Genomic DNA, 25,572 nt, shown 5'->3' with positions numbered 1-25,572 from the left:
TGCAAAAGTTGCCCTTTTCTGAATTAACAGCAGTAGCACTAACTTGAGTGGCTGGTGCAGCATTCATAAAGCTTTCAAGTCTGTTGCTGTTCACTTAGTGAGGGCTTCCTTCATCATGAGCCTGAATAGATTTATTGTCTTGGTCATGGAGTGTGAACAAAAGTGATAGTACTCACCAGGCACTTAGTTTTCTCAATTCTACTCAATTCTAATTGTAACTAATGAAAAGAGGACTACATTTTTAGGTCATGGTTCCAGGAAGCATTTTAAATAGAAGTAGCCTCCAGGGCTTTTCAAAATACAACCTAAATAATGCAAGGTTGTTAGAAGAAAATACAACACTATTAAATAACACCAAGTAATGGACAGCTATTCAAAGTCATTCTTGATTAGCCTAGGTCATTATTACTGAGCACATGTGACCTTAATTGCACTCAGTAATACTTGTAGTTATTCAGGAAAGCTAAGTAATCATTACTAATTAATTACTATTGATTATACTTGTATCCGTATTTTATGGATTTTCAGTGCTGTATTAGGAAGCATTGAAACTTTCTGAATATGTTTTATTTTCTTCCTACAAACAAAGTAACCCTTTTCAAAAGCAAGTAGTCTAGGAGAAAGTGGACTTATGTTCCCTAAATCATGTAAGTATTTCTGAAATGCCTACCCCAAATTATGCGGTTTTTTGCAGTCCAGAGAACTTTTGTTTCAGGTAAAATAATACGTTCTGTGTAGTTTGTGAGGATGAGACTTTATTACAGCCTCTAAAGTGAAAGACATCATGGCAGTGTGCAGGGTGAGGTACCTTTCCACTCTGAGGTAAGGGACAGAGAAAATATCCACCCATTTTATTACATAAATTTGCAGGTGATATATTTAACAGAAAGGGGTAAGGAGGGGGAAGTGTGTGGTTCTGCTGAATATTTAACACTAATGATGCTGAAAATGGGAGTGTTCTGAAGATTGCCTGTTGATTTGCCTTGCAAATACCTCTTTCTGCAAATACCTGCTTGTGGTACACCCCTTTGACAAGGAGCCATTTGCACAGTGTTTTGTCAGTGCTTGTTTAGCATGAAGCTTAGAGTCGTGATAAAGTGTCCCTATGGAGCTTTCTATTTGCTTCCCAACTACAGGCTTACTTGACAGAGTGACATGTTTAAACATTTCATAAGAAAAGATTTGTTATGGAGCATGTTGGATTTTTCTGTTATTATTTTTTTTAAATTTAAATTAAAAGCATAGTCTTGATTCTAATTGGAGGGGGTAAGCAGCCGATATCATTAGTGTCAGGGTTTGACTGATGGATCACTTTCCAGGTGCACAGGGCACTTTTTGTCTGCCGTGCCACCTCTTCCCTCAGCTAAACCGGTTTATGGCTAGGCTGCGATGGAAGAGGCAGCAACAGTACCTCCTGCACGAGCTCTCCACATTGCCCTTCAATGGCAGTAACCACCCAGCACCCTTGGTTTCACTCCAGGCTTTTTTGGTTGTAGGGCACTCAATTAAATGACAAAATGATGCATGGTGGGAGGAAGGGCCTCATTATATTGTTGCTTGTACTTTGTAGCTTGCCATCACACCTAATGAAGGGCAGAGGCTGACAGCCTGGCTTGCAACCATCCTGTGCGAAGTACAGATGCTTCACAGTAACACCATGACAGACACCAGTTTGGGTTTTTTTATTCTGTGTCTGATAGCTCTGATAAAGATGCAAGCCTGAAGAAAGTCAATTTAATCCTGTATTCATGATAGTCAAGCGTGGAAGCTGGGCCAGTCATGTTTATTCTACACTAATTAAAACCAGTTGTAGATCTCACTGCACTCACCTGGGCTTGACTGTCAGGGTTCTTTGGCGATAGAGCAGGCATGGTTTGAAGTGCTGGGGGGTTACATGTTTCAAGATTTTAAGGCCAGCATGTTGCCGTATAACCTCCGGTCTGACCTGTGTAACTGTGCTTAGAGCGCAGGTGCTGGGAGCACCGGGCGCAGGGTCCTGCTGAGGGAGCTGCGGGGCGGCCACTGGCAGGACACGGCCGGTTCCCACCGGTTCCATCCGGTTCCAGCAGCTGCACACCGGGCAGTGCTGAGCCCCTCAACGGGGCTGAGGAAGCCTCGGGAAGGTGAGTTTAGGAAAGAGCAGGGCAGTGCTGTGGTGAGGTTAGAAGCGTGAGGAACAGCCCCACAGCCGTGGAGGGACCCGGGAGAGCTGGTGTGCCTAACAGGAACTACAGCCATGCTGGAGCAGGGGAGCATGAGAGGAGAAAGGAGTGGCAGAGAGGAGCCGTTGTGGACACACCACATCCCACCATTCCCCACCCCTGCACTACTTGAAAGGAGGGACAGGTAGAGGAGTAAAAAGGGAGGCAAGGGGAATGTGGTTTAGTTGTGATACAGGGGGGTCCAACTAAGGTACAGGGGGGTACTACAGGGAGGTCCAACTGATGTACAGAGGGGTTGTACAGGGGGGTTGTACAATGGGGTTAAAGGAATTTTGCTTGCTTAAAAAAAAGTATTACCTGTTGTAAATACCTATCATGCCTACTAAGCCGTACCTAGACACCACTGATAAGGGGAGAAGTAGATGCCTGGTTCCAGTGAGAGCCATGTTCATGGCTTGGACACCGACCAAACCCTAAGGCGCATGTGTGAAGACTAAAAGGTGAAAAGTTTAAGAAGAAGAAGACTCATTTACTTCATCTTGAAGACTCCTACTCACAAGAGGAAGACTCATTTACTTCATCCTGAGACCCTCGCCCATGACCACGGGAGGGCACTGTGCATGTGCAAGGGACCTTTTAGCTCATTATAATACGAAGCGGGGATAGGTCATGAATATGTATAGGCGTGTAACTTTAGAGGATAAATGTAGAGGGAAAATGACACTGAGGTGTGCATACTTTGGAGGAGCGATCCCTATGCACCTCAGTGCTGAATAAAAGCATACCTACTTTACAGCTTTAAGGAGTTGTGGAGTCAATCCACGTATCAGTTGTTTTGTCTTTGTCACATCCAAGCCTGTTTTAATTTGTAATTAATTAAAATAGTTTTTTCCAAGTCTGTTTTGCCCATGACAGTAATTGGTAAGTGATCTCTTTATCTTGACCCACAAGCTTTTTCATGTTACCTCCTCCTTCCCATCCTGTTGAGGAGGAGTGAGGGAGCAGCTGGATGGGTGGGTGGCTGCAGCTGGTCCAGGTCGACCCACCACAGTATCATATGCTATAGGATTTTATATAGCAGTTTCTTCTGGGGGAGGAATTCTTTCTGCAGCATTTGGTTTAACATCCAGCACATAACCCTTCTCAAATGTATAGCACTGCATACTGGAGTGAAATCTTAAAGTGAGAAAGAAAGAGGTAGAGGAGGAGTGCGTGTGGCAGAGGAAATGGGGCAGTGTATACTGACCAACATTTGAGATGCCAACAGGTTCCTGTTTTCATAGACTTGACAGCTCAAAAGACCTGCTGTTCTGGGTTAGATCATGTATCAACAAAATTTCTACACAGTTCTTTATTAGCAAATCAGAAATGAGTCTATATTTTCTCATAATTCCCACATGTTGGAAATGCACAGCATGACAGTCACTATTTGAATGTGCAGCAGAAGTGTTTGGGAAATGGAGAACTTAACAAAGAACTTACAGTGCTGAAACAAGCATGGTATAAAGGAGGTAGAATAAATGAAAATATCTTTTTGTCCTTGCAGAAACTCAACATATTGCATGAAGGTGTCCATGTCCCTGACGGTAGCTGAAAATGAATCTGGGCTGTGCTACAACAGTAAGATCAGATATCTGGAAAAATCAGAAGTCACTAAGAGAAAGACAATTTCTTGTCCTGATATTGAGGATTACAAAACAGCCAGTCAAGAGCCGGATGTGGTGTGGTACAAGGTAACTATTGCTGTTGTATTGCTGTCGCTTTGAAACTATACAAAACTTCTGTTTTCAGACTGAGGCTTAGAGATGGCCTTTCTGAGCCTGCGGTGGTTTGTAGCTGGTCTGGAAGAAGTTTTCCCAATATTACAGAAGTACTGTTAAAGCGCAGGCAAAACTACCCAGCATAATCATTGTCCAACAGAAATCAGCAACAGTGAGTATGTTCCGTGCAAGAGGTTATATGACAGTAGTGCCATGTTCCCAAACCACTCTGCTTCTGTACCAGTTTCTGCCTGAGTCTATGTTCCTTAGTCTATAGTTCAGCCTATGTCTCCCTACCAGATACTGTAGTAGGAACAAAGGAAGGCAACCTTCAGTGGAGTCAAAAGTGTATCAGCACCACCAGCTTCAGTAGTGCTACCTAGTTAGTTTTTATGAAGTCTGTTGGGTAATTTCACCAAGGTTTGTTTGCTTTTACCAAAGCCTGCTGGATAATTTCACAGGGATGCCTTTGCTTTTGCTGAGGTTCCTTGAGTAGTTTACTGATGTCTGTTAATTCTAGCTGAAGTCTCTTAGATACTTTTACTACTCAGGAGGTAACTCAGCTGACTGCACCTTCTCCAAGGCCTGTCACATAGCACACACCACTTTCAGGAGTGCATGTATGAACAGTGTGTTGCTGTAGCTCTCCAAGAAAACACGAGAGTGACTAAAATATGGGTTGTCATGGAGATGTCAGGTACCAAGACCATAGAAAGGTCTGGGAAATTTTACCTGTTGTCTAGACTGGGACCAAAGTCTGATATTTGAAAAGCTCTTGGGTATGGGTTGCTGCAAGAAACAGTGGAGAAAGAATCAGAAGGGACAAGAAATAGTTGGGCAAGAAGAAGAGCTGACTTGGGGTCTGGGGAAAATAGAGTTTAGACTGTAGGAATAAAGGCAGAATGAGTTTAGGACAAATTTGATTCAGGTAATGAAGGCAAAAACATACAAACTAATTAAATCCTAAATTTTGAGTGCTTGATTTGCCAACCTTAATAATGTTCTTTAAAGACAGTTATTTTGTGTGAAATAAGTAACGTGCAGAACTGATGTTTTTTTTAATTCCTCCTTGGCAGGTTGCATCAGAAACGATGAATTAGAAATGTTGTCATCTATTTCAATTTTTTACAGAAATCTCACATGTTCTGTCTTGCAGTAACAAAATGTGTGCTGTAGTACAAAACAAAGTACTGTTAGTATAAACAAAGTTTTCCTTTCAGCCACTGAAGCTGTTTATCTTGGCATATGAGTGGATATCTTCAGTGCTGTTCATACATAAAATATTATGTATTCAGTTAAGTCTGAAATCTTGGAGAAAAGAGAGAAGCTGTTTCTTGCCCTACCTACCTAGGTATTACTGAACACCATATCAGTGAAGATCTCTTTTCTTTGCAAGAGCACACTGCAAAAATAGTCTGTCAGGGGTAATCTTTGTCTGTTATGGAGCAGAAGTCATTCTAAGGAAGATGTATGTACAACCCCAGATCAACAATGCTTTGTGCTGACCAAGAAAGGGAACAGAAAGGTCTTTGTTCTGTATACTCACGCATGTTATCTGGGTTGTACACACAGGTTGCGTGACATGAGGCTGGAGTACAACAGCTGACTGACAGGTCACCACTGTGTTGTAATTGAACAGAATTTATGTGGTTTGATGATAATGTTGAGACAGCTGAAGTTGACAACTTCATTATGAAGTTTGGGTTGATAGTGAAGAGCCATTAGTGGAATAACCTGCTACATATACCTTGTTATCCATAATTAATGATAATGTGCTATCAGTTCAGTTCTTTGACAGCACCTATGTTATCTGGGGATGAGTCAGGAAGCTCAGTAACATGAAATGTCCGTTTTAATGTTATGCAGAAGGTACATAGGTTATCCTTTGAAATTTATGATGGGTAATGGGGTAACCCCTACAAAGCGCAGTCTGGGATTTAAGATCATGCTGTGTAAGGCAGAAAAAAGCAGGTCCCTTCTCCCAAAGAATAAAGTGATATTCTGCTTTGGATACAACCCTCGCTTTCTGAAGAAGGCATCTGTTTCCAGTCATAACATACTAGATCCTTAAGTATTCTCCCTCTACCTTGTGATTGAGTTTGACATGTACATGAAGGTGTAATCAGCCATCTTCTCATGTAAATGTGCTCCGGAGGCACTGGGGGGCTATTCCTTTTCATTACGCTGAAATATTCGGGGAAATTTTTCATCCAGGGGGAGAGCATAAGTTGTGCAGAATAGCACAGTAGATAAATAAAACCAAGGAAGTCCTCGAGGTTCCTTCTTTAAAAGTTTGGCTGAAAAGGGAAATCCTTTCATTCATGAGAACCTGCCAGTTTGCTGGTAGTTGGGGAGCTTGGACTCGTGACTGATGAAATACTGTCAGACAGGACAGTAACGATGTGAGCCCACCGTGTGCAGGACTTGAGGACTTGCCCTGCCTTCCAAAAGGCTTCTCTGTGTGGAGGGATTAACGAATCTCAGCCAATAATTACCTTGATTTACAGGGAGTTAACTCTAATTTAAACATACTCTTAAATAATTATGCCTGAATAGATTTCCACATGTACACTATAGAAGTAATAAAACATTTGCTGTGAGGATTTGTTTCAATAATAGTATGAACTTCACTTCTGGCTAGAATTACAGTGATGAAACAATTAATTCCACTGATCTACACACAGCTCTGTTAGCCCTAGCAGGACAGTTTTGACAAGTAGTATAAGGATTCTTTTTAAATAAATGTATGTGTCAAGTCAAGATTGATTGAATGAACAGGATTTAACAGTAAGAGCAGTTTCATGAAAAATCAATTGGTAGAGGAAAAAAGTATGTTACATCTTGAATGTGGAGTCTTTATCCATTCCCACTATCTCTTTCCTTCCTCTAGATTGAAGGAAGGGCTGTGAAAACAATCAAAAAGTCAGGTGGGAGGCAGGTAGTTCTTACCTGCCCTACAAAAAAAGACATACTGCAATGCTGCCGCTTGAATTTGGGGGAAAACAAAAAGAACCATAGTAGTGCTTAAGTTAATTATTAGGGGAAAAAAAGCCCCAACCAAAAGCATTTAAGATGTCTAAGGAGAATAATTAGGCTAGAAAAAGAAGTTTTCAGATTCTTCTAACAGGTAAACGTGGTGCAGAATCAGGAAGGAGCAAGTAATTTGTTAAGCAAGCAAGAGTTGTGCCATTGAGCACTTCCCTTTTTAGAGAAATTAGCAGATCTCTAGCAGTAAGATCTAGATACGAACACTTTTTTTTAACTGGTTTGTTTCTCAGCCATTTTTGTTGCTTAAAATACAGATTGTTGTGATTTCCCAGCTTCTCCACTTTTTGCTTGTAGTTTTGTGTATTGAACTAGCCTGTGAAAACCAGGCAGAATAAACCGGGCATTTTCAACATATGTTTAGAAAGCCTGCATAGTCAGTAGAAAAAAAATCAATTAGCTAAAATTTGGGAAAGAAAAGCTTATAATTAATTTTTAATATGAAATGTTTTAAGAAGATGCAAAAAGAAAACAATCAGGAAATGAGTGGTACAATTCCAACAGAACAGTTCCTCTGTAAAACCACAATAGCACCAATGTTGTTTGTGCTATACCATTAATCTCTGTGGTAGTAAAGGTGTTGCCCTTCATTGTACAGATATATAGTGTATAAAAATATAAAGCATATGAAAATGTATTTTTGATCTTTTTGCTCCCATACTTTTAAAAATAGAGAATATAAAACTGGTAACATATCTAAGGGTTTTTCATTACTGCATTGAAAGAAAGGGTCCTTATCTGAAATATGCTTACTTTGTGTATTCTGGGAATTGTATTCCTTCTAAATTAGGATTGAATAGAACTGAATCATATTTTCTGCCCAGTGTTCAGATTTAGTTACTCCAAGTAGGTGGTTGATGTACCTTTAAATAGGACTGAAAAATTGAGTGCAAATCAGAAAGGATATAATGGCATTTTCTGGCTCAGAGCTGTGTCCTGCATGAGTCTCGAGCAATGTCAGTGTGATTTAGTAACAAAAATAAGCTCTGATTCCTCTTAACACAGCAGATAGGATCTGGATCCTGATCATTCTCTGTCATGGGTGAAGTAACATTCATATGCAAGAGAAGATTACTTTCCTTACAACAGAAACAGAAAGATAACCTGAACACTCTATTACATAGAATCATAGAATAGTTAGGGTTGGAAAGGACCTTAAGATCATTTAGTTCCAACCCACCTGCCATGGGCAGGGACACCTCACACTAAACCATGCCACCCAAGGCTTTGTCCAGCCTGGCCTTGAAAACTGCCAGGGATGGAGCATTCACAGCCTCCCTGGGCAACCCATTCCAGTGCCCCACCACCCTAACAGTAAAGAATTTCTTCCTTATATCCAATCTAAACTTCCCCTGTTTAAGTTTTAACCCGTTACGCCTTGTCCTGTCACTACAGTCCCTAATGAATAGTCCATCCCCAGCATCCCTATAGTCCCCCTTCAGATACTGGAAGGCTGCTATGTGGTCTCCACCTCAGGTCTTACCTGCAATAGTAATGCTCAGTATCAGAATTCGAAATCTGACCGCATTGTAACTGAATTTGGTCTGCTGGGGTGGGGGTAAATGTTTAATTTTCAAGTGCAAGGCCAGGGGCTCACAGTCTCATCTTTCTATTTCTTTGTATTATTGTTTAAATTAGAATCTGACATTGGATTTGCAATGTGTATGGAATCCTATGAAAAAATGTTTGTGTTATCTGATCTCTTGCTGTCATGCAACATATTTGCATGTCAATGAGTTTTCTTGTTCGGTTGTTTTCTTAAAAGAAAGCTTTGTTCTATTTTGTTTGCTGTATTTCTGACACTGCTGTTACAGTCAAGCAGAAAATGAGGCATAGGTCTGGGCTATTTACAGGAATCTCTGAAGTTGCTGAGCCTGAATGTCACTGATGCAAGATTATTAGTTGCAGTCTGTGAGCTTATTCTGTGTTGCCACCTTGAGACAGGGAATAAAGGGGTGTTAAAGGTACTTGGGCCCTATATTGCTTTGTGTGCTCTGGGTACAGAATTTGACAGAGCTTCCAGAACTGTGGGCAGTACTGCATTTTAGAGAACTGAGAAAAATGTGGTTTCATTGGCAGGCAGAGCAGGTTTGATGTTGAAGTTATTGAGAGACAATAAATGTATAATCTTAAGGTATCGTTTTAAAGAGACAATGTTCAGATTATGCCTGTGCTTTGTAGTCGAGAGCATTCTAAAAGGTAATTAATCACGAGTACCATTAGCATGGAAGGTGCCTGATCTGGCTGCAAGATACAGTATATTAGGAAATGAAGAGCCTCTTCTTGCACTGCATCACACACTGTACAGAAGGACTCAAATGCTGTTCCAGTAAGACCACAATTAGTAGTGATGAACCTAAATCTGCCAAATAACAGCTGAGGTCTGCCTGGCAAAGTCAGTGAGAGTTGCAGACCATTAGTGCCGTGTACTCATCAGAGGATGCACATGGGGGATGCTAAAAAGAGGCTGGTGACAGGAAAAGTCTGAATCAAAGCTTATGAGAAACAAGACCATAAGGAAACCATGCTTCTGGATTCTCTTGCTCACAAAACTGCTGTTGTTTGTGCTATTTACTTTTGTTGGTAAATGGTTCTAGCCTGAGACTTTGTGTAAAGTTTGCCTTCAGGCTAGCTCATACAGATGTTGCCCTTACTCCCCTCAAACAGAGATACATTTTAATGATCCATCCTAAAGTAGAGGTCTTAGCTGTTGTTCATCATGAAAAAGATGAAACCATTGCTTCAGGGCACCACATATTAAACACTGCCCATGTGATACTGTAGGAATTACTGAACCTTAAAAACATTTCTGTTTAATTTCTGTCTTCAAATTAATTCCAGTTTCAGATCTTTGTGCTTTCCAAAATTATATTTGAATTTGAATTGCAAAATACATTGAGATGGTTGTTTACTTACATATACTACTGAAAATGTGATCCGGTCACACTGTCTTATGTCGTACAAGCTGGGTAATTCTGGCAATGGATTTTTTTCTGCAGGAATGTAAGCCAAAAATGTGGAGAAGCATTGTAATTCAGAAGGGAAATACTCTCTTAATACAAGAGGTCCAGGAAGAAGATGGAGGAAATTATACTTGCGAACTAAAGTTTGAAGGAAAGCTTATACGAAGGACAGTTGAATTGAAGGTTACTGGTAAGAATCTTTCTTACATGCCTACAGAAAAAATAAAGCTTTGAAATAATAAGAAAAAGTGGTTTTCACATGTCAGTGAATCTATTTGATATAAGGCCAAACCAAATCCCAGTTGCTGAGCAGTCCCAAACTAGGAGAAATTTATATCAAGATCTTATAAATTTCTACAGGTTACTTCTACCTTTTGCTCTGTACAAAACCTGGAAATGCTGGTTATAAAGCAAAAAGTAGAGCAGAACTAAGTTCTCCCTGCACGCTGTGAGTAATTCAAACTTCAGTTTTGTCTTCAAAGTTAAGCAGAGGAGAGGCTGGCTGAAGCTGTAAACAAGCTTTTGAGTGATTTGTCCATATTTTTAAGCTTTGGTTTAATTTATGATGATCAGCCTCTCTAGGGTTTGTCTTTAGCGAAGAATCTGGTAAAACCTATTTCGAGAGTGAAGTGAGGAACATTGGCCTGTCAGGGGGAAAGTAACCTACTTATCAGAAGGTCATACTTTGTATGTTTCTGGGTCTGTGTAGTAACCTACTAGACAATAGTATTTTTCTGTCTCTTTTGTCAGATACCAGAAATGAATGGGTAAAAAATTATTGCCTACTAATATATTCTTGTTACTTTTCCATTCCACTGTACAGTATGACATCTATAATTATTATTTTGCTGTCAGTGTCTGTGGAACTTTGCAAGTATTTGAAAACAGTTGAGGATTTTTTCAGCCTTTCACAGGAAACACTATAAACAAATGGTTAGGTATTTTCCCATTTGTGTTTTGACGTCCTGATTAAAATGGGGTCATACTTAAAATTGTGCTAAGTAGAACTCTACTTTCTTATATGAAATGTGTATATGTTTTTTTTTATATCAAGCTAATATGTTCTTGAAATTCAGTTCTTCCCTTTTAAGTCCATTTTTCTATTCTTACCATTATTCCTCATTTTAAACGCGTTCTTTTCCCTGTGTGCCAGATTCATATATCATGTGATGCTTTATTGTCGGTTTTTGAACATGGGCAGATCTCTGAAGTATTGATTTGACCTACCTGACCCAGACCTGTCAAATGAAGATATAATACCCGCCTTGAGGATAGTTGCTATCCTAGGTAGCATGCTGGTCTTCAACCAGAATAGGAACTGAGTTTAACAGAGTGAAAATGAGATGCACTTAATTCAATTCCCCATGATGAATATTCTGTAGATAACAGACATTCTTTGCTCTCCCTCTCATCCTGACCTTGCTAGAACTCATGTGTTCTCTTCATAATTTGAACAGTGTGGTATATTCGTACACAAATTTAATGAATTTGTCCTAAGCTAACTATAGTATGCATTATTATTTGTTTTATTAAAAAGTTTATGACCTGAATAAACATGTAAATATGGAGTATACAAGTATTCTTAATTTTGCAAAATGCTTGAGAATTGTTTGTCTTGTAATTGGTGTGAAATTCATATTACATTAAATTTCCTTTAGTTTATAAAAACACATTTATTGATAAACACCTTTTCCAGATATAAGTGTTCGGGAGACATATCTGATGTTATGTGCTTGCTGATTGAATCTCTCTAAGGTATCTCTGGAATAAGCTAGTAAATTCATGTAGATGGCAACCTGAAAGTATGGATTAGAACCATGAATGTAATAGAACCATGTAAACATCTTATCTTATAGCTTGATTCTTGACCAAGTTTATTTCTCCTGTTTGTTTTGTTTCAGTCTGTGAATTTTAGATGCATGTGGGTTCAGATCTTTATGGGAGAGAGGTTAAAAAAACCTCATAGAACTGGCAGCAGAGGATTACTTCTGTTGCGTGGCTGGCCACATCAGGTAGAGGTTCCTGAGGCAGATCATATCAGAGGCTGGGAACAGGTACATGACATACTCAGGGCCTTCGCTGAAGAATGTGTCTCATGGGAGGCAGAAAGAAAACTACATACTGGTGTAGTTGTTTACACACATCCTGAGAGTTCCTCTAACAATACAGATTTTGAAGAGCAAGACTCTGTTGGCCACTGCTAACAGCCATGGTAACCTGAAATTGTTATTAAAGAGTTATTCTGAAAGTGGAACTGCAACTCCACGTCTCCATCAAGGAGGGAGAGCTGCACTGCCATGGAGAAAGAGGGGACTGGGTTAGATTCCCTGCATTCTGTCAGGAATTTGCTAAAGTGCACTATACTTGCAATATCAGTTAAGTCAATTGAATTTACTTCATCTCTTAATTGTAAGACAAGGATCTTTCCTATTTTAAAGTTGTATCAAATCTGGTACATGAGGTTTTTAGTCCTTTTTGGAGATTCTGGTAGTTATGGAAGTGGCACTATGAAATAACTGATATTTGTAGGTGAATGCAGTGTGGGCATCTGAAGAGTGAAATTATATCAGAGTACATGTAGTGCTGATGTAACAGAAGTTGGAATAATGGAAAGCTTGGGAAAAATTTGAAGGTGTAGGAGCCAGAAGCAATAATTTAACTTGCTGTTGGTGAAGGTAATCAAAATAGTTAATGATATCCAAGACTAGTGCAGCAGCTTTACTGAAGATGTGATTCCACAAGGCAGCTTGATCAAAGTTAATTAAAGACAAGAGAGCAGTGATGGACTGGGTGAAGAATGACTGTGTATTTGGTATTTGTATTAGTGTTGCTTAAGCATTTATTGCAAGAAGAGTCTGCTAGGGGAGAGTTTTAATTAGGGGCAAAGCCCTGCTCTTATTAGTTAGTAATCCAGTGAGTATTTAAGTGAACATTCAGTGAAATCATTAGAGAAATTATAATATGCTGCCTTAACTTCCTGTGCTAGAGTGTTGGGGCAGTTGTCTGAGTGGCTGTGGCTGTGCAAGGAGAGCATGTGCCCATCTTCAGGCACTGCTTTCCTCTGATCCAGTCTTGCCTTCTCACTTTTGCACACCCAAATGGAAGATCTGTGTATCAGTTAGAGGTAGAAATGAAGTAGGAAATCCCTTCCTTCTTCCTGTAACTAAGTCATAATATTAGCAACTATGAGATGATTTGTAGGAAGAAATCTGGAGTCATAGATGGAAACTGAAGGCCATTGACGTAATGTCTGGCCACAATAAGAAGGGCAAAGTGGTCTGAGTTGTATTAGCAGAGCACAAAACAAACAGGTAAAATGGCATTTGTAGAAAGGGATGCTTGGACTACCCATGGAGTAGTGTATGTGGATGGCAGTGTTACTGTACGGCTTTGGTGGTTAAGGTAAAGGCAAGTGTGATTAAGATGATAGAAGGCTCTAGTGGCTATAGCTCTTTGGGTTGTGAGGGAAAGGCTTGCAGCCTAGAATATATTCAAAAAGTATTTTGGCGCAAAGTATTTTTTGGGACAAAATGCTAAGCTACAATACAGCACTAATGAGCAGTGCCTAAATCTTGGTGTTTGGGTGCATTTAACAATAATAGATTGTCAACAAAACAGCTTTTTCATCACTAGTTCTTCATGGGTTTGTTATATTATGCAGACAGATGTGAAACAAGTCTCGTCAGCCTTTTTGCTGAAGAAATATGACAACAGTGTTATCTCTTAGCAAGTAACATATGACCTTCAGTCTATGTAAAAAATATGTATCTATGTTTTCACTTTGCTTCTTGTTAGTTTTGTGTTGGACAAACAAGTGAGATTAGCAACTGTGATCCAGCATTCTACAGCCTAAAAATGTAACAGAAAGTCACTTTTTAATTAGGCAATAAATTAAAGTGCACCCACATGGAAAACCCAAAAAAAACTAAGTTACAGATAATCAACAGTATCAGAATTTATTAGTTTTTAATAAAATTACAGATATTGAGGAATGTCAGATATGGCAGGGAGGGTTGGAACTAGATAATGACCACCATGGTCCTACACCTGGGTGGGAGCAATCCCAGGCACAGCTACAGGTTGGGCAGAGAAGAGATTCAGAGCAGCCCTGCAGAGAAGGACTTGGGGGTGTTGATCGATGAGAAAATGAACATGAGCCGGCTTCAGTGTGCGCTTGCAGCCCAGAAAGCCAACCGTATCCTGGGCTGCATCAAAAGGAGCGTGACCAGCAGGTCGAAGGAGGTGATCCTGCCCCTCTACTCTGCTCTCGTGAGACCTCACTTGCAGTATTGTGTGCAGTTCTGGTGTCCTCAACATAAAAAGGACATGGAACTGTTGGAACAAGTCCAGAGGAGGGCCACGAGGATGATCAGGGGACTGGAGCACCTCCTGTATGAAGACAGGCTGAGAAAGTTGGGGCTGTTCAACCTGGAGAAGAGAAGCTGTGAGACCTCATAGCAGCCTTCCAGTATCTGAAGAGGGCCTATAGGGATGCCAGGGATGGACTATTCATCAGGGACTGTAGTGACAGGACAAGGGGTAACGGGTTCAAACTTAAACAGGGGAAATTTAGATTGGATCTAAGGAAGAAATTCTTTACTGAGAGGGTGGTGAGGCACTGGAATGGGTTGCCCAGGGAGGTTGTGAATGCTCCATCCCTGGTGGTGTTCAAGGCCAGGTTGGATGAGGCCTTGGGTGTCATGGTTTAGTGTGGGGTGTCCCTGCCCATGGCAGGGGGGTTGGAACTAGATGATCTTAAGGTCCTTTCCAACCCTGACTATTCTATAATTCTATGATCATAAGCATTTTAATGACTCTAGTTAAATGCCAGTGTTTATTGAAGAACCATTTTACTATTCCAATAAAAAGAAAAAAACAAACATAAAAAGCCTTGTTGATTTTGAAAAGCAGTTTATGCAACCCCCTGCTTTCCGCAGCCCCACCAGCCAGCTTACTCTGTCTTGATAAATACAAATGTTTCAATAGCTTTTGGGAGCAAAAGGTGCCACTGAGAAAAAAAATATCTGATCTGTTTACCTGCTGCTTCAGCACTCTTTGTTTTGTTTTGGAACACTAGTCTGTAAGGAGACAGGCTGAGAAGAAGATGTAAGCAAATGTATGTTGGAGGTTGGGGAAGAGGTGGCCCCACTTAAAAAGGAGCAAGACCTGCTTGGGTTGGGGGGGCCCAGATGCAGCTTGGCAGATGTGGCTATCTCGCAGGGATCTGCTTTTCTGTGGACAGCTATGCTAGTGGGAAAGGTTGGCTTGTTCTTTCTGCTATGTGTGAAATGGGTGATTTGTGAGCTTGTACTGATGAATTAGTGTCCAGTTTGACAGCAGAAGGTGGCCATCCGACCAACTTCATAAACTGCTGGTGTTGGTTTGAAGTGTCATGCAGAAATTATTGGACTAATCTGTCCAGCAGTCATGTCCTCCAAGTTCCCTTCAACCTCTACTCTGTCATATTCTTCACAGGCTGCTAAAATGCCTGGCTGTTCCTAAAAGTCATTTATGCAGCAATATTTGTTTTGACCATTGTAAATGACAGATTATTCCACATGGCTACATGAATTGGATGGTTCTTCCTGAATTCACTCTTTGCTCATAGCTTTCAGTTAAATTCTTTCAAATCTCATTACATTGCTCGCTTTTAAGATTACACCTGCTACTGTTGCTAGATTTTGTTTGTGTGTTTGGGACCCCTTTATTAGCACAAATAGTTGATGGTGATTTGCTATTGTGAAGCCAAGGGGTGAATTGGATTTAAAAGTGCAAATGATTAGTCATACTCTCTAGGGACGTACACAGACAAGCTATCACAGAATACGTGAGGATATGAACTAAAAGTGCATCCACTATTTGGTGGTAGTTGCTTTTCTGCACATTTTAAATCCTATTCTTCATTATTTGCAGTGGAGTCTAGTGACACGTTGGCAGGAGTCGATGGGTGCTGATCAGTCCATCTGTACGTGCACTCCAAGCCTTATCAGCTTACAGTAGATAAAATATCAACAGGATCATAAAAATAACATGTTGACTAACAACGTATTCGGCTGTTGACTATTTCCATAGCACAAAGCGTTAAGATAAAAGCTAATCTGAGCTAAACTGAAACATGTAATTTTGAATTCAAACTGTTTACTTTTATAATGTAAAATACAAGAATTGTTATTTGCTTAAAAATCTGAAAACATTTAATTACGATTCTATCCCAATGGCATTATGTTTTGGCACAAGCAATTTAGTAATCTGTAATGAATTTATGAAATGCTTCAGTGTTGCTTAAATAGTTACTTACCAAAAAAACCCCTCAGTTTTATCTCTAAAAGGTCACTGAGCTCTGAATATTGTTGTGTAGATGGGAGTTGGGTATACATAAAAGCATTTCCTGCATAAGAAAAAGGTTAAAAAAAGCAGGTGGCTGAGGAATAAAAATGGAAGACCTGAGTATATTCAGCAGAGTTTTCTGCAGCAGAAGTACTACACTAAGGACATGTCTGTCGCACAGAGCTCTGGTCTGTAGGGATTCCAAAGTTAAATCTGAAGGAGCTTTTTCAGCAGATCTGGTTAATATGTTTGCATGGATTTTGGTACCCAAAGTAACTCTGACGTCTCTGCCTACCATTGACGTCTGTAGAGGGGGCAGAGCCCTCTCTGTTTCAGGCCTTCAGGATCTGCTCCTCCTCATATACTTGCATGGCCACTGCTGACAGGGATGGGAAGTGTTTGCTGTATTTGGAGCTGTTTCCCTTTTCCTGGAAACAGCTTCTCCTTCTAGAGAGCTCTTTTTTTAGCTCCACATTTCCAAATGGAAAATTTCCCCTATTTAGGGTTCACCAGAATTGTATCACATCTACAGTGGTGTTGAAGCTGTCAGCAGCTGTTGGACACAGGAAGATGCTTCTCCTTTCCCTTCTCTCTCAGCTTGGCAACTTCAGATCTTCCTTCCCTGCCATGAACAATGTTCAGTTCACACTCTGTGCTTGCCAGTCCTCTACTCTTGACATATGGCCTGGGGTGCCTGTCCCCCATCATATCCCATGTGAGTGCTCTAGTTAGAGCTCACTCTTGGCAGGAAATGTACTGATTCCAGCTGAAGGCTCAACTTCTGTTCTCCATAACTTCATGGTAAACTGCTGGAGTGCAGTCAGAGAATATTGGTGCTTTCTATTTTAGAGCCTAATTTTGTACTTAATAAACTATTTTTATCTGTAAGCCATAAATCCCTCCCATACTTAGTAATAAGGACAGCAAATCACAGTGCAAAATGCTTGCGGAGTAAGGGGTGGTAGATGTTTGCACCCTGTTTCCTTGGCTGATGTGAACTCATATCTCACATCTCAGCCTCAGGAAGGTGCAGGGAGAAGGAAACTCACTGTGTGGCTTCCCTGATGCCTACCAGAGTGCCACATGGGGCTTTAAGTATCATTCTCTAGTAGTGCCACAAGGTAAGACGAAATGATCAACTGACCAGAGCAGTTGAGATCAAATAAAGTATGCATTTTCAGATTTTCATCAAACATAGCATAAGTTATGCTGTGTTTGATGAAAACATAGTTAGGGTGGATGATAAGCTGGTAAGATTTTCACAGTGACTTTTTTTTCTTTTTAATTCATGGTGTTAGTACGTGCCATTGGCCAATGTGCTGTATTTATAATGCAAGAGGCAGGAGGGCCTTCTTTGCTTCTGGAAAACAACTGAAGAAATCTATTGCTGAGGGGAGGGAAATATTTACAAAACACAAAAGGCAAAGAGAAAAGCAGCTTGCTTGTGACTACCGTTCTAGTAAGTGTGAAAAGGAGATACTTTTTAAATTCAGACCAGAAATCTTAAATTAAGTTAAATCTGCAGAAAATCCTTCCTGTTCCCTTCTAACACTGACATGGTAAAATATATAACATTTACATCATACCTGAAGTGATATTTTCTTGCTGCTATAACTTACACATCTCCATAGCAAGACTTCATCTCTTCTCTCTATTTGCTGTATCTTGACACAGTCAGGGAATCACTCTTTCATTAAAAGTAAAGGATAGAGAAAAGCCTGCCCAAATGAAATTTCTGCAGAAGAGTCCCAAACATTAAAACACCTTTAGTAGAAGACACTGTTCTTAGCATTTCCTCTGCTTCATTTTCATATAAATGAAACATTGCATCTTCTAGTATTCTGATCTTCTAGAGGAAACCTTCCTTTTTGTGATAGAAACCAAGACAGAAATGGGTTAAGTGCTGACAAATATAGTACTAAAAGACCAGGAAATTAATTTCACAGCTGGGTTCTCAATCTATTGCTGAAATAACTGTCTATTTAAAGCTACATATAGGAAGTGCCCAAAATTAGAGTTTGCTTTTGATATATTTTATGTGAATTGTATTAATTTTTATCAAGGTCCTTGTTTTGTAAACATTAGGTTTCTGTTTCTTACAGTAAAGTATTTATCTTAAACCTTTAATTTGGATTCTGACTTGTTATGTGTCTGGCTAGCAGCATCCCATTACCTGCTGTAGACAGCTAACTATGTTTCTGTGGTCACAACACACTTAAAAGCCACTAATTTCTGTAGTGACTTAGATTTTTCTAGCTACCTCAGGCAAACCCAGTGTGATCCAGAAAGAGTAATGTGGCCATTTACTTTTGACCATATTTGGAAATTGGAGCAATTTCCCTGCCTCTTTTAGTGTTCCTTGTTCAACCATGCAAAAAACCCCAACATAAATCTGCAGCAACTTCTGTGTCTGCAAAGAGTCAACAGGAAAATTTGATCAAGAGTGAGGTATCAGCACAATGCGGGTGCCCACGCACCTGGAAGAAGTGACACAACCAGTCATGTTCTGTCTTTTAACATCTCCTTTTCACCTGACACCCAGCAAGGTCCTGAAAATTGACCCAACTGCTGGTTTCAAGAGCACCTCATCAAAGGCAGTAAGCTGAGGATTTGGACAGTATCTGAAGGATGCATGTGCCCATTCATGGTTACTGTGTGAACTGTGTTGCTGTTGAAGTGACAGTGCAATATATCCACAGAGATAAAAGCTCCTTCATTTTTTGTCCCTCAAATAATCCAGATTGATGACTTTTCCATTCACCAGCGTGACCTGTTAATATAGGGTTCATGAAAAATGAGTTTGGAAGATAAACATTAAGTATTACCCCCATATTTTCTGGAGAATGTACAAGTTCTAAGGGCAGTGAGAAATATAGCAATGTGCTGTAGTCTATGAATTATATATAGTGTCAGTACTGTTGGTGCTTTACTTACAGCTTCACAAGCTGCCTTCCCAGCTCATAAACATGCAATGTAATTAGAATAGCAAATAGTGTTAGTTTTTACTGAACCTGTGATGCGCCCTCGTTCTCTGTTGTGTTCTTGAACATCATATCTTTTTTTTTTCCTTCAACCTTAAATCACCAGTTTGCAGCTTGTAGCATTGATTATTTGGTATTGCCTAATTTATTGATGTGGACAGCCAAGGCTTCCACACTTGTTATCAGTTGCTCATTTATCTCATGATCTGTTATTGTGCACAGCAACTGTAGCTTGCTGAATCGTGTATTATATACTGTAAATGTCAGTTATGAGCTCGCACTTTCAGAATTGCCTTTTATTCTGGGAGCTGCTGAGCCGCATTCTCTATGCGTATTGTACTTTCAATAGTGGAGGTGATTTAGTATAAATGATAGGATAGTGGGGTTTTTGCTCACAACAGTGAGGTAAAGTGCAGCCACTGAAATAAACCTGTACATTTTCATTTCCTATATAAAAGAGGCTTCCTTCATCATGAAAGTGTAGGCTGGATGCTCATTTTTCTTTATTAATAATAGATAGGCAGATAGAAGCACAGACACGGAGTACCACTGCTCCTGAAACCATTTTGCTAATGGTAAAATAGATACACTTGAGTGAGCACATTGCTTTACCCACTAAAAATACAGGCTCCCACCCTCCCAGAGAAACACTGCAAATCTTGACTAATGTTTTGTCTCGTAAGAAAAGTGTGAGAATAGTTCCTTTGAAATGACCGGAGAAATTCTAATAGGTGACTGTAATAACTGTAGCTGGGGATTGGGGCTATGTTTTCTCAGCACAATGTTGATGTTTTTCAGAGCTGTTTTGTGCTGCATAGCACTTGTGGCTGAGCATCTGAGATGAAAAGTTCTGTTGTGAAAGGAATAGTGCTCACTACTGAATTGTCAGCATTATTTCTCACTGTGTTTATGTGATCCTCAAAGGTGCCTTATTCAAGTGCCTGTTTGGCCTAACCCTGTTTAGCTTTAAGATCTGACAGTAGTAGTATTGCTTCAGACTCTGATGTTGCACTCATGAAGTTCACCAGAAGACTGAAGCTAATAAATTACCGATATTTGTTCTGTGCCTTGCAATTTTTAAGTTGAAAGGACATGCAAAAATATGGTTGGTGTTTAAGTACCCTGTCTGTCTTTAGTACCGTGGAGCTTCATGGAATATATGTTCTTAATTTTTGTCATAACCAACCAAGCTGTTTTTTTTCTTTGATAATATTGATTGACCTCTTGTAAGCAGGAGAAGAATAAGTGTTCAGCTAAATTTTATGTAGACATTTATGACTCCAGATTATTTGAAAGGGATAGGTAGCTACTAGGTTACACTTGACTTCCATGTACTGACTTATTTGCGGTATGCGTTGAGTGGTTTTTGCAATGTATAGAATCATAGAATCACAGAATGGTTTGGGTTGGAAAGGACCTTAAGATCAGCTAATTCCAACCCCACTGCCGTAGGCAGGGGCACCTCACCCTAGACCATGTCACCCAAGGCTCTCTGCAATCTGGCCTTAAACACTGCGAGGGATAGAGTATTCACTTCTTTGAGCAACCCATTCCAATGCCTCACCACCCTCAGTAAAGAACTTCTTCCTTATGTCTAACCTGAACTTTCCCTGTTTAAGTTTGAACCCATTCTCCCTTGTCCTATCGCTACAATCCCTGATGAAGAGTCCCTCTTCTGCATCCTTGTCGTCCCCCTTCAAGTATTAAAAGGCTGCTATGAGGTCTTCATGTGGCTTCTCTTCTCCAGGCTGAACAGCCCAAATTTTCTCAACCTGTCTTTGTATGGGAGGTGCTCCAGCTCCTAGTCATCCTCATGGCCTCCTCTGGACTTGCTTCAGTAGCTCCACGTCCTTTTTGTGTTGAGGACACCAGAACTGCACACAGTAGGGAACAGTGATTTCCAAGTGGGGAACATTGATTTAACTTTTCTTCTTTCTCTTTGGCTTAAAATGAAAAGTTCTCAAAGGTAGTGTTTATGACAAGCCCTATAGGCTGAAGCACTCTGAGAAAGTGCAGGAAATATATTGCAAACCAGAATGTTTTAACAGTAAAATTAATAACAATGTAGTTGTAAATTTGTAAGGCAGCTTTGGGTTCTTATCCTCTTTATTTTTTTCTGGTATAGCCCAGCTATGAACCTGAATGACTGTTTCTACTAGTAAAGGGCAATGTGGTCTGTGTGGTCCCTGATTCTATTTGATCTTGGCTGGTGCTGGTTCTCTTGTGTGGGTATCTGTCTGCCAGGAATTGGTCTGAGATAATTTCATAAAGGCTTGAGAAGATAAAAGGCTTTTGGTTATACTGAAGCAGCCTAGATTCAAGCACCAGATGGCTTTTCATCTTTATAGAGTACATATCACATTAGCAATCCAGTTGTGGATAGCTGAGTTGCCCATCTTGGGCCAGGAATGTTTATAGTTTCTGTCAGGAAAAGAACCAATTTGTCATAAGCCGTACATGCCCTTACAACTTCTCTGGAATATGCTAATATGCTTCTTTTTCTTCCTAAATGGGAAGAGGTGCATCTGCAACAAAGGAAGTGTGACCCTTCCAGGGCTCTGACAGCTCTCTAACCAATAAGTGGCTGTAGCAACTGTACTTACGCAGATGTTTTTAAGGAGAATATTGTTATCATGTGACTTGCAGTAAAGGGATCTTATTTGGAGATGTCATTTCAAATGTGCTTCTCTTGGCACACAGGATGTTATAGAAATATAGGCAACTTAAATTGTAAATGAAATAGGAATGACAGGTACTAAAGATGTTCTTTGGCATGGTGCAGATGGTAGTATGAGAGGAAGGGGCCTCAGAAATAGCGTGGGATTAGATGGGCAGAGAGGAAGACCTTTGACACTTCTGCATTTTCTGATATAGAAGTCTCTTTGAAACTGGTGAAAAACTTCACCAAAGCATCAGGTTGATAAAGAAATGTCAGTTTTCTGAAAAAGTCATGAGTTTGGTCAAAGAGGAATGCTGGCATTTTCCCCTTTTGAAATACTTTTTTCCTCCATGGGAAAAATTCTATTCTGGGATAAACTGCAGCTTTTCTGTGGTGAGTTCCAGAGGGAGAGAGTTCACTGTTTTCCTAACTAAAAGTCTTTTTCCTTCACTTGACAGAGAAGCTGCACTAGAACTTTGGGCAGTGCTGCACTCAGAGGCAATACTGTGGTCACAGTCTGCGGATGGGAAGGAAACATGATAGAGAGGTCAGATAGCGGTGCTCAAGGGCGAGTGCTGCGGTGCTTGCATTGCTAGCAATGACAAAGCCCATTTTGTTCTCATCTGTAAGAGTTTTCACACACCCTCTGCAGAGAAATGAAGAAATGTTTCATAATTTTCTCAGTTACTGAAGTTCATTCACTTGGGATTATTTTTATTTTTTTTTTTTTTTTTTAAACTTAGCAAAGAGGAATTTCTTTTCTATGTTAGTGGCTTCCCATACAGACAGTTCAACTTCCTATAGATTATGCTAACATGACTGAACCAGTATAGTAAAGTATGGAAGGATTTCCAACTATTCCCTTATGGATAGTTATCAATATATTCATTCCAGAAAACAGTTATGGAAGCAGGGTGCATCTAAAATGTACATGTTGTATGGTTCTACCTGTATGGAGAAATGCCTCTATTTTGGCTTTTATGTTTGATTTCTGCTTTTTCTCCACTTTCCATACATGAATAATTCTAATACTGTCCACTGTTCTGGCATTGCAACTAGAATTGTATGTTTCATAAGCATATACTCAGGTTTGGTTTAGCTGGAGCTCATGATGCGGGGGAGAGGTTAATGTGACCCATCTTACTCTGAAGATAAGGAGTGGAAATTATATGTATTAGTTTAATATAGAGGATATTGACTGGAAAGAATTAAAAATGGTTCCTTTTCATTAAGTTTTGAAAGGGTCAGAGCAACAACTTTCAGAGCCTCCAAGATCCCTGGCTATCTGCTGCCATATCTATATTCCCATCAGCCCAGACCTCATTTTAATATTTAAAATGGTACCTGTTTTCTTTTTCTAGCCCTTGAAAGGGCTTTAATTCTTTTCTTTGTTCTGCCAGTGCTCTGGCAGCTACAGCTGTTGCTGTCACATTTCATAAGGACTTTGTAGAGTTTAAATATTTTATTGCTGCACCAGCTTTTCTTTGGTGTAAGAGCAGAGCATTGTTCATTAAGATGAGGTGCTCCACACTGGCTCTGCTGCTGACACATGGTTTTAGCTGAAGGTGACAGGAACTTGTAACTTGCTTTGGTATGCACATGAAGCTTTCTGCAGTGCAAGTGCTGCCTAACACTAACGCAGCCATGGATGGAGCCAGGAGCTTTCCTTGCTGTATGATAGACCCCATCTAGCACAGAGACCTCATGGATCTTTCATGGGATCACAGTATTTGCAAACTTACATCTATCAAATAAGAATTTTAAATACACCACATCATAGTTCCTGGCCTATGGTTTGTGCCATTACTCTCCCACTTTGTGGCTGCATATTTCTGATTTTAAAATTGCTAGTGATACTGTGGTTGCTTTTGTGCAGTAAATAGGTAACTTTCCCTTGCTCACTTGCAGACTGGGTGGGAAATAAGGCAGCAACACAGACAGTAGCTTGACATTTTAAAATGTCGGGGGGGGAGGGAGGAAACAAGACTAAAACTTGATGTCCTCATGCCTAAAGTAACTCCAACTACTTATTGAAATATTCTTCTCCCCAGGCTTGAGCTCTGTATGTGTCAATCCAGCTGAATATAATTGGGGCTGTTTACTTTGACAGACAGTGAAAATTTAGGAAAAACATGGAAGAAAACACTCAGCCCCCAATCTGCAGTGTATTGCAGCATACCCTCTATGCACGTGGTATCTTCACCCGTTCTTCTTCCCCCAGAAGTCCTCCATCCCTCTGTACAATCAGGTTAGGTATTTGCATTCATTCTCAATGTTAAACTGTGCATTAAAAAAGCCTATTTCTTTCCTGAAGCTATTCATTGTCTCCCAGGACCTTTGATGACATCCCCTCCCTTTGATTCTGAATCGTTCCCACATTCCCAGGTTTTCAGTATGACAGAGAATGATTGTCCCTCCCCGCAAAACATTACAGACAGACCAGCCTCTCCTGTTAGGATTTCTTTTGAAGTATACAGAGTGAAAAGAGTTGAGCTTCGGGATAGAAAAGTACTGCTTAAACATGATATTTTTAAAAATTGATAAGAAAGTCTAAGGTTAAAAAAGAAGTTATTGTGCAATGCATGCGTTTTCATTTAAATATTACAGGCTGTTCTTTTGTCTGAATTTTTCTGGGTGATGAAGGAAAACAGATGAGTGCTCTTTTTGGTAAAAATTCTACATTTCAAGAACATTATCAGTTATGTTTGGACACCTCATGGCATGTTTCTGTCCTTTAAATAGGGTTGGTTTTGGCTTGGTGTGCTTGTACAGCTCTGATTCTGCTTTAATGCACAGACATTTGTGTTTCCCTGCTTTCACTGTTGGTAACATGCTTGGTGAATAGCAGCTTGCTGGGTTTACATTATGAAAATAAGAGAAGGAAATGAAAACGCAGATCCTTATCTTCAAGCAAAAATGCCTAAATTAGAGCAAATCTTTTTGTTGTTCTTATGTTTGCTAAATATAAGCCATAGTCAAATCCCAGAAGCTGACATGAGAAACATCTGCAGTGTGGTTAAGTGGCAATTTGAATTCTCAAATCCATGATGGAGCTGTGCCTGTTAAACCTGAACCAACTAAAAGTTAAACCAAAGAAAGATAATTTCCATGTTTTCATTTGAGGTTCACCTTCACTCTAAGGCATGCTTTCATGTCTAGCTGAAAATTTACAACTAGGCTTGTAAAGTGTGGAGGGAGAAAGAGGGAGTATCCAAAGGGCAGCTGCAATCAGACCCAGGGTCAGTTGTCCAAATCAGCCTAAAGACTTGGTGGAGGAGGCTAAAACAGGTGCCTAAAAGCAATCCAGTGCCTCAAGTGGCGCAAATCAGCTGTAAAATCTGGGAGACATCACTGCTTTGTACTAACCGAGGGCCTTTATATTTAATTCTCAGTTGCTTATTGTGAAGGTGGGTTTAAAACATTGCTCCTATTTATTTAGATTCAGCTTGCAGCTTGTTTTATAATCCAAGGACCTTGCCTCTGGAGAGGGCATTGCAAGATAGCACAAGTTACAAGAGCGATTGTTCCTCTCTCATCTGAAGACCTAGTGTACCAATTACTATTTAAAATCATTAAAGTGTTTGTCATAAACCCTTTCATAGCAGGAGCACTTTTTAAATATTAAATGGTATTTTCCTTTTAGCCAGAGCAAGGATGGAGAGTGAGATGAAGTTA

The 25,572-nt window shown here is 40.0% G+C and overlaps 1 protein-coding gene across 1 annotated transcript in view; it reads left to right on the top strand.

Annotated features, from left to right (window-relative positions):
- The window catches only part of IL1RAPL2 (interleukin 1 receptor accessory protein like 2), a gene marked incomplete at both ends in the record, with an annotated part of 371,474 nt that overhangs the window by 190,540 nt on the left and 155,362 nt on the right, over positions 1–25,572 (top strand). The window contains 2 exons of the mRNA XM_080624832.1: positions 3,709–3,895; positions 9,967–10,120. Coding sequence (XP_080480958.1) covers positions 3,709–3,895; positions 9,967–10,120 — 341 coding nt within the window. The remainder of the gene's footprint in view (positions 1–3,708; positions 3,896–9,966; positions 10,121–25,572) is intronic.

This window comes from Psittacula echo (assembly GCF_963264785.1).
Source record: "Psittacula echo genome assembly, chromosome: 8".
Lineage (NCBI taxonomy): Eukaryota > Metazoa > Chordata > Aves > Psittaciformes > Psittacidae > Psittacula > Psittacula echo.
The sequence above is the reverse complement of the archived record's forward strand: the minus strand, read 5'-3'. Positions and strand labels throughout refer to the sequence as shown.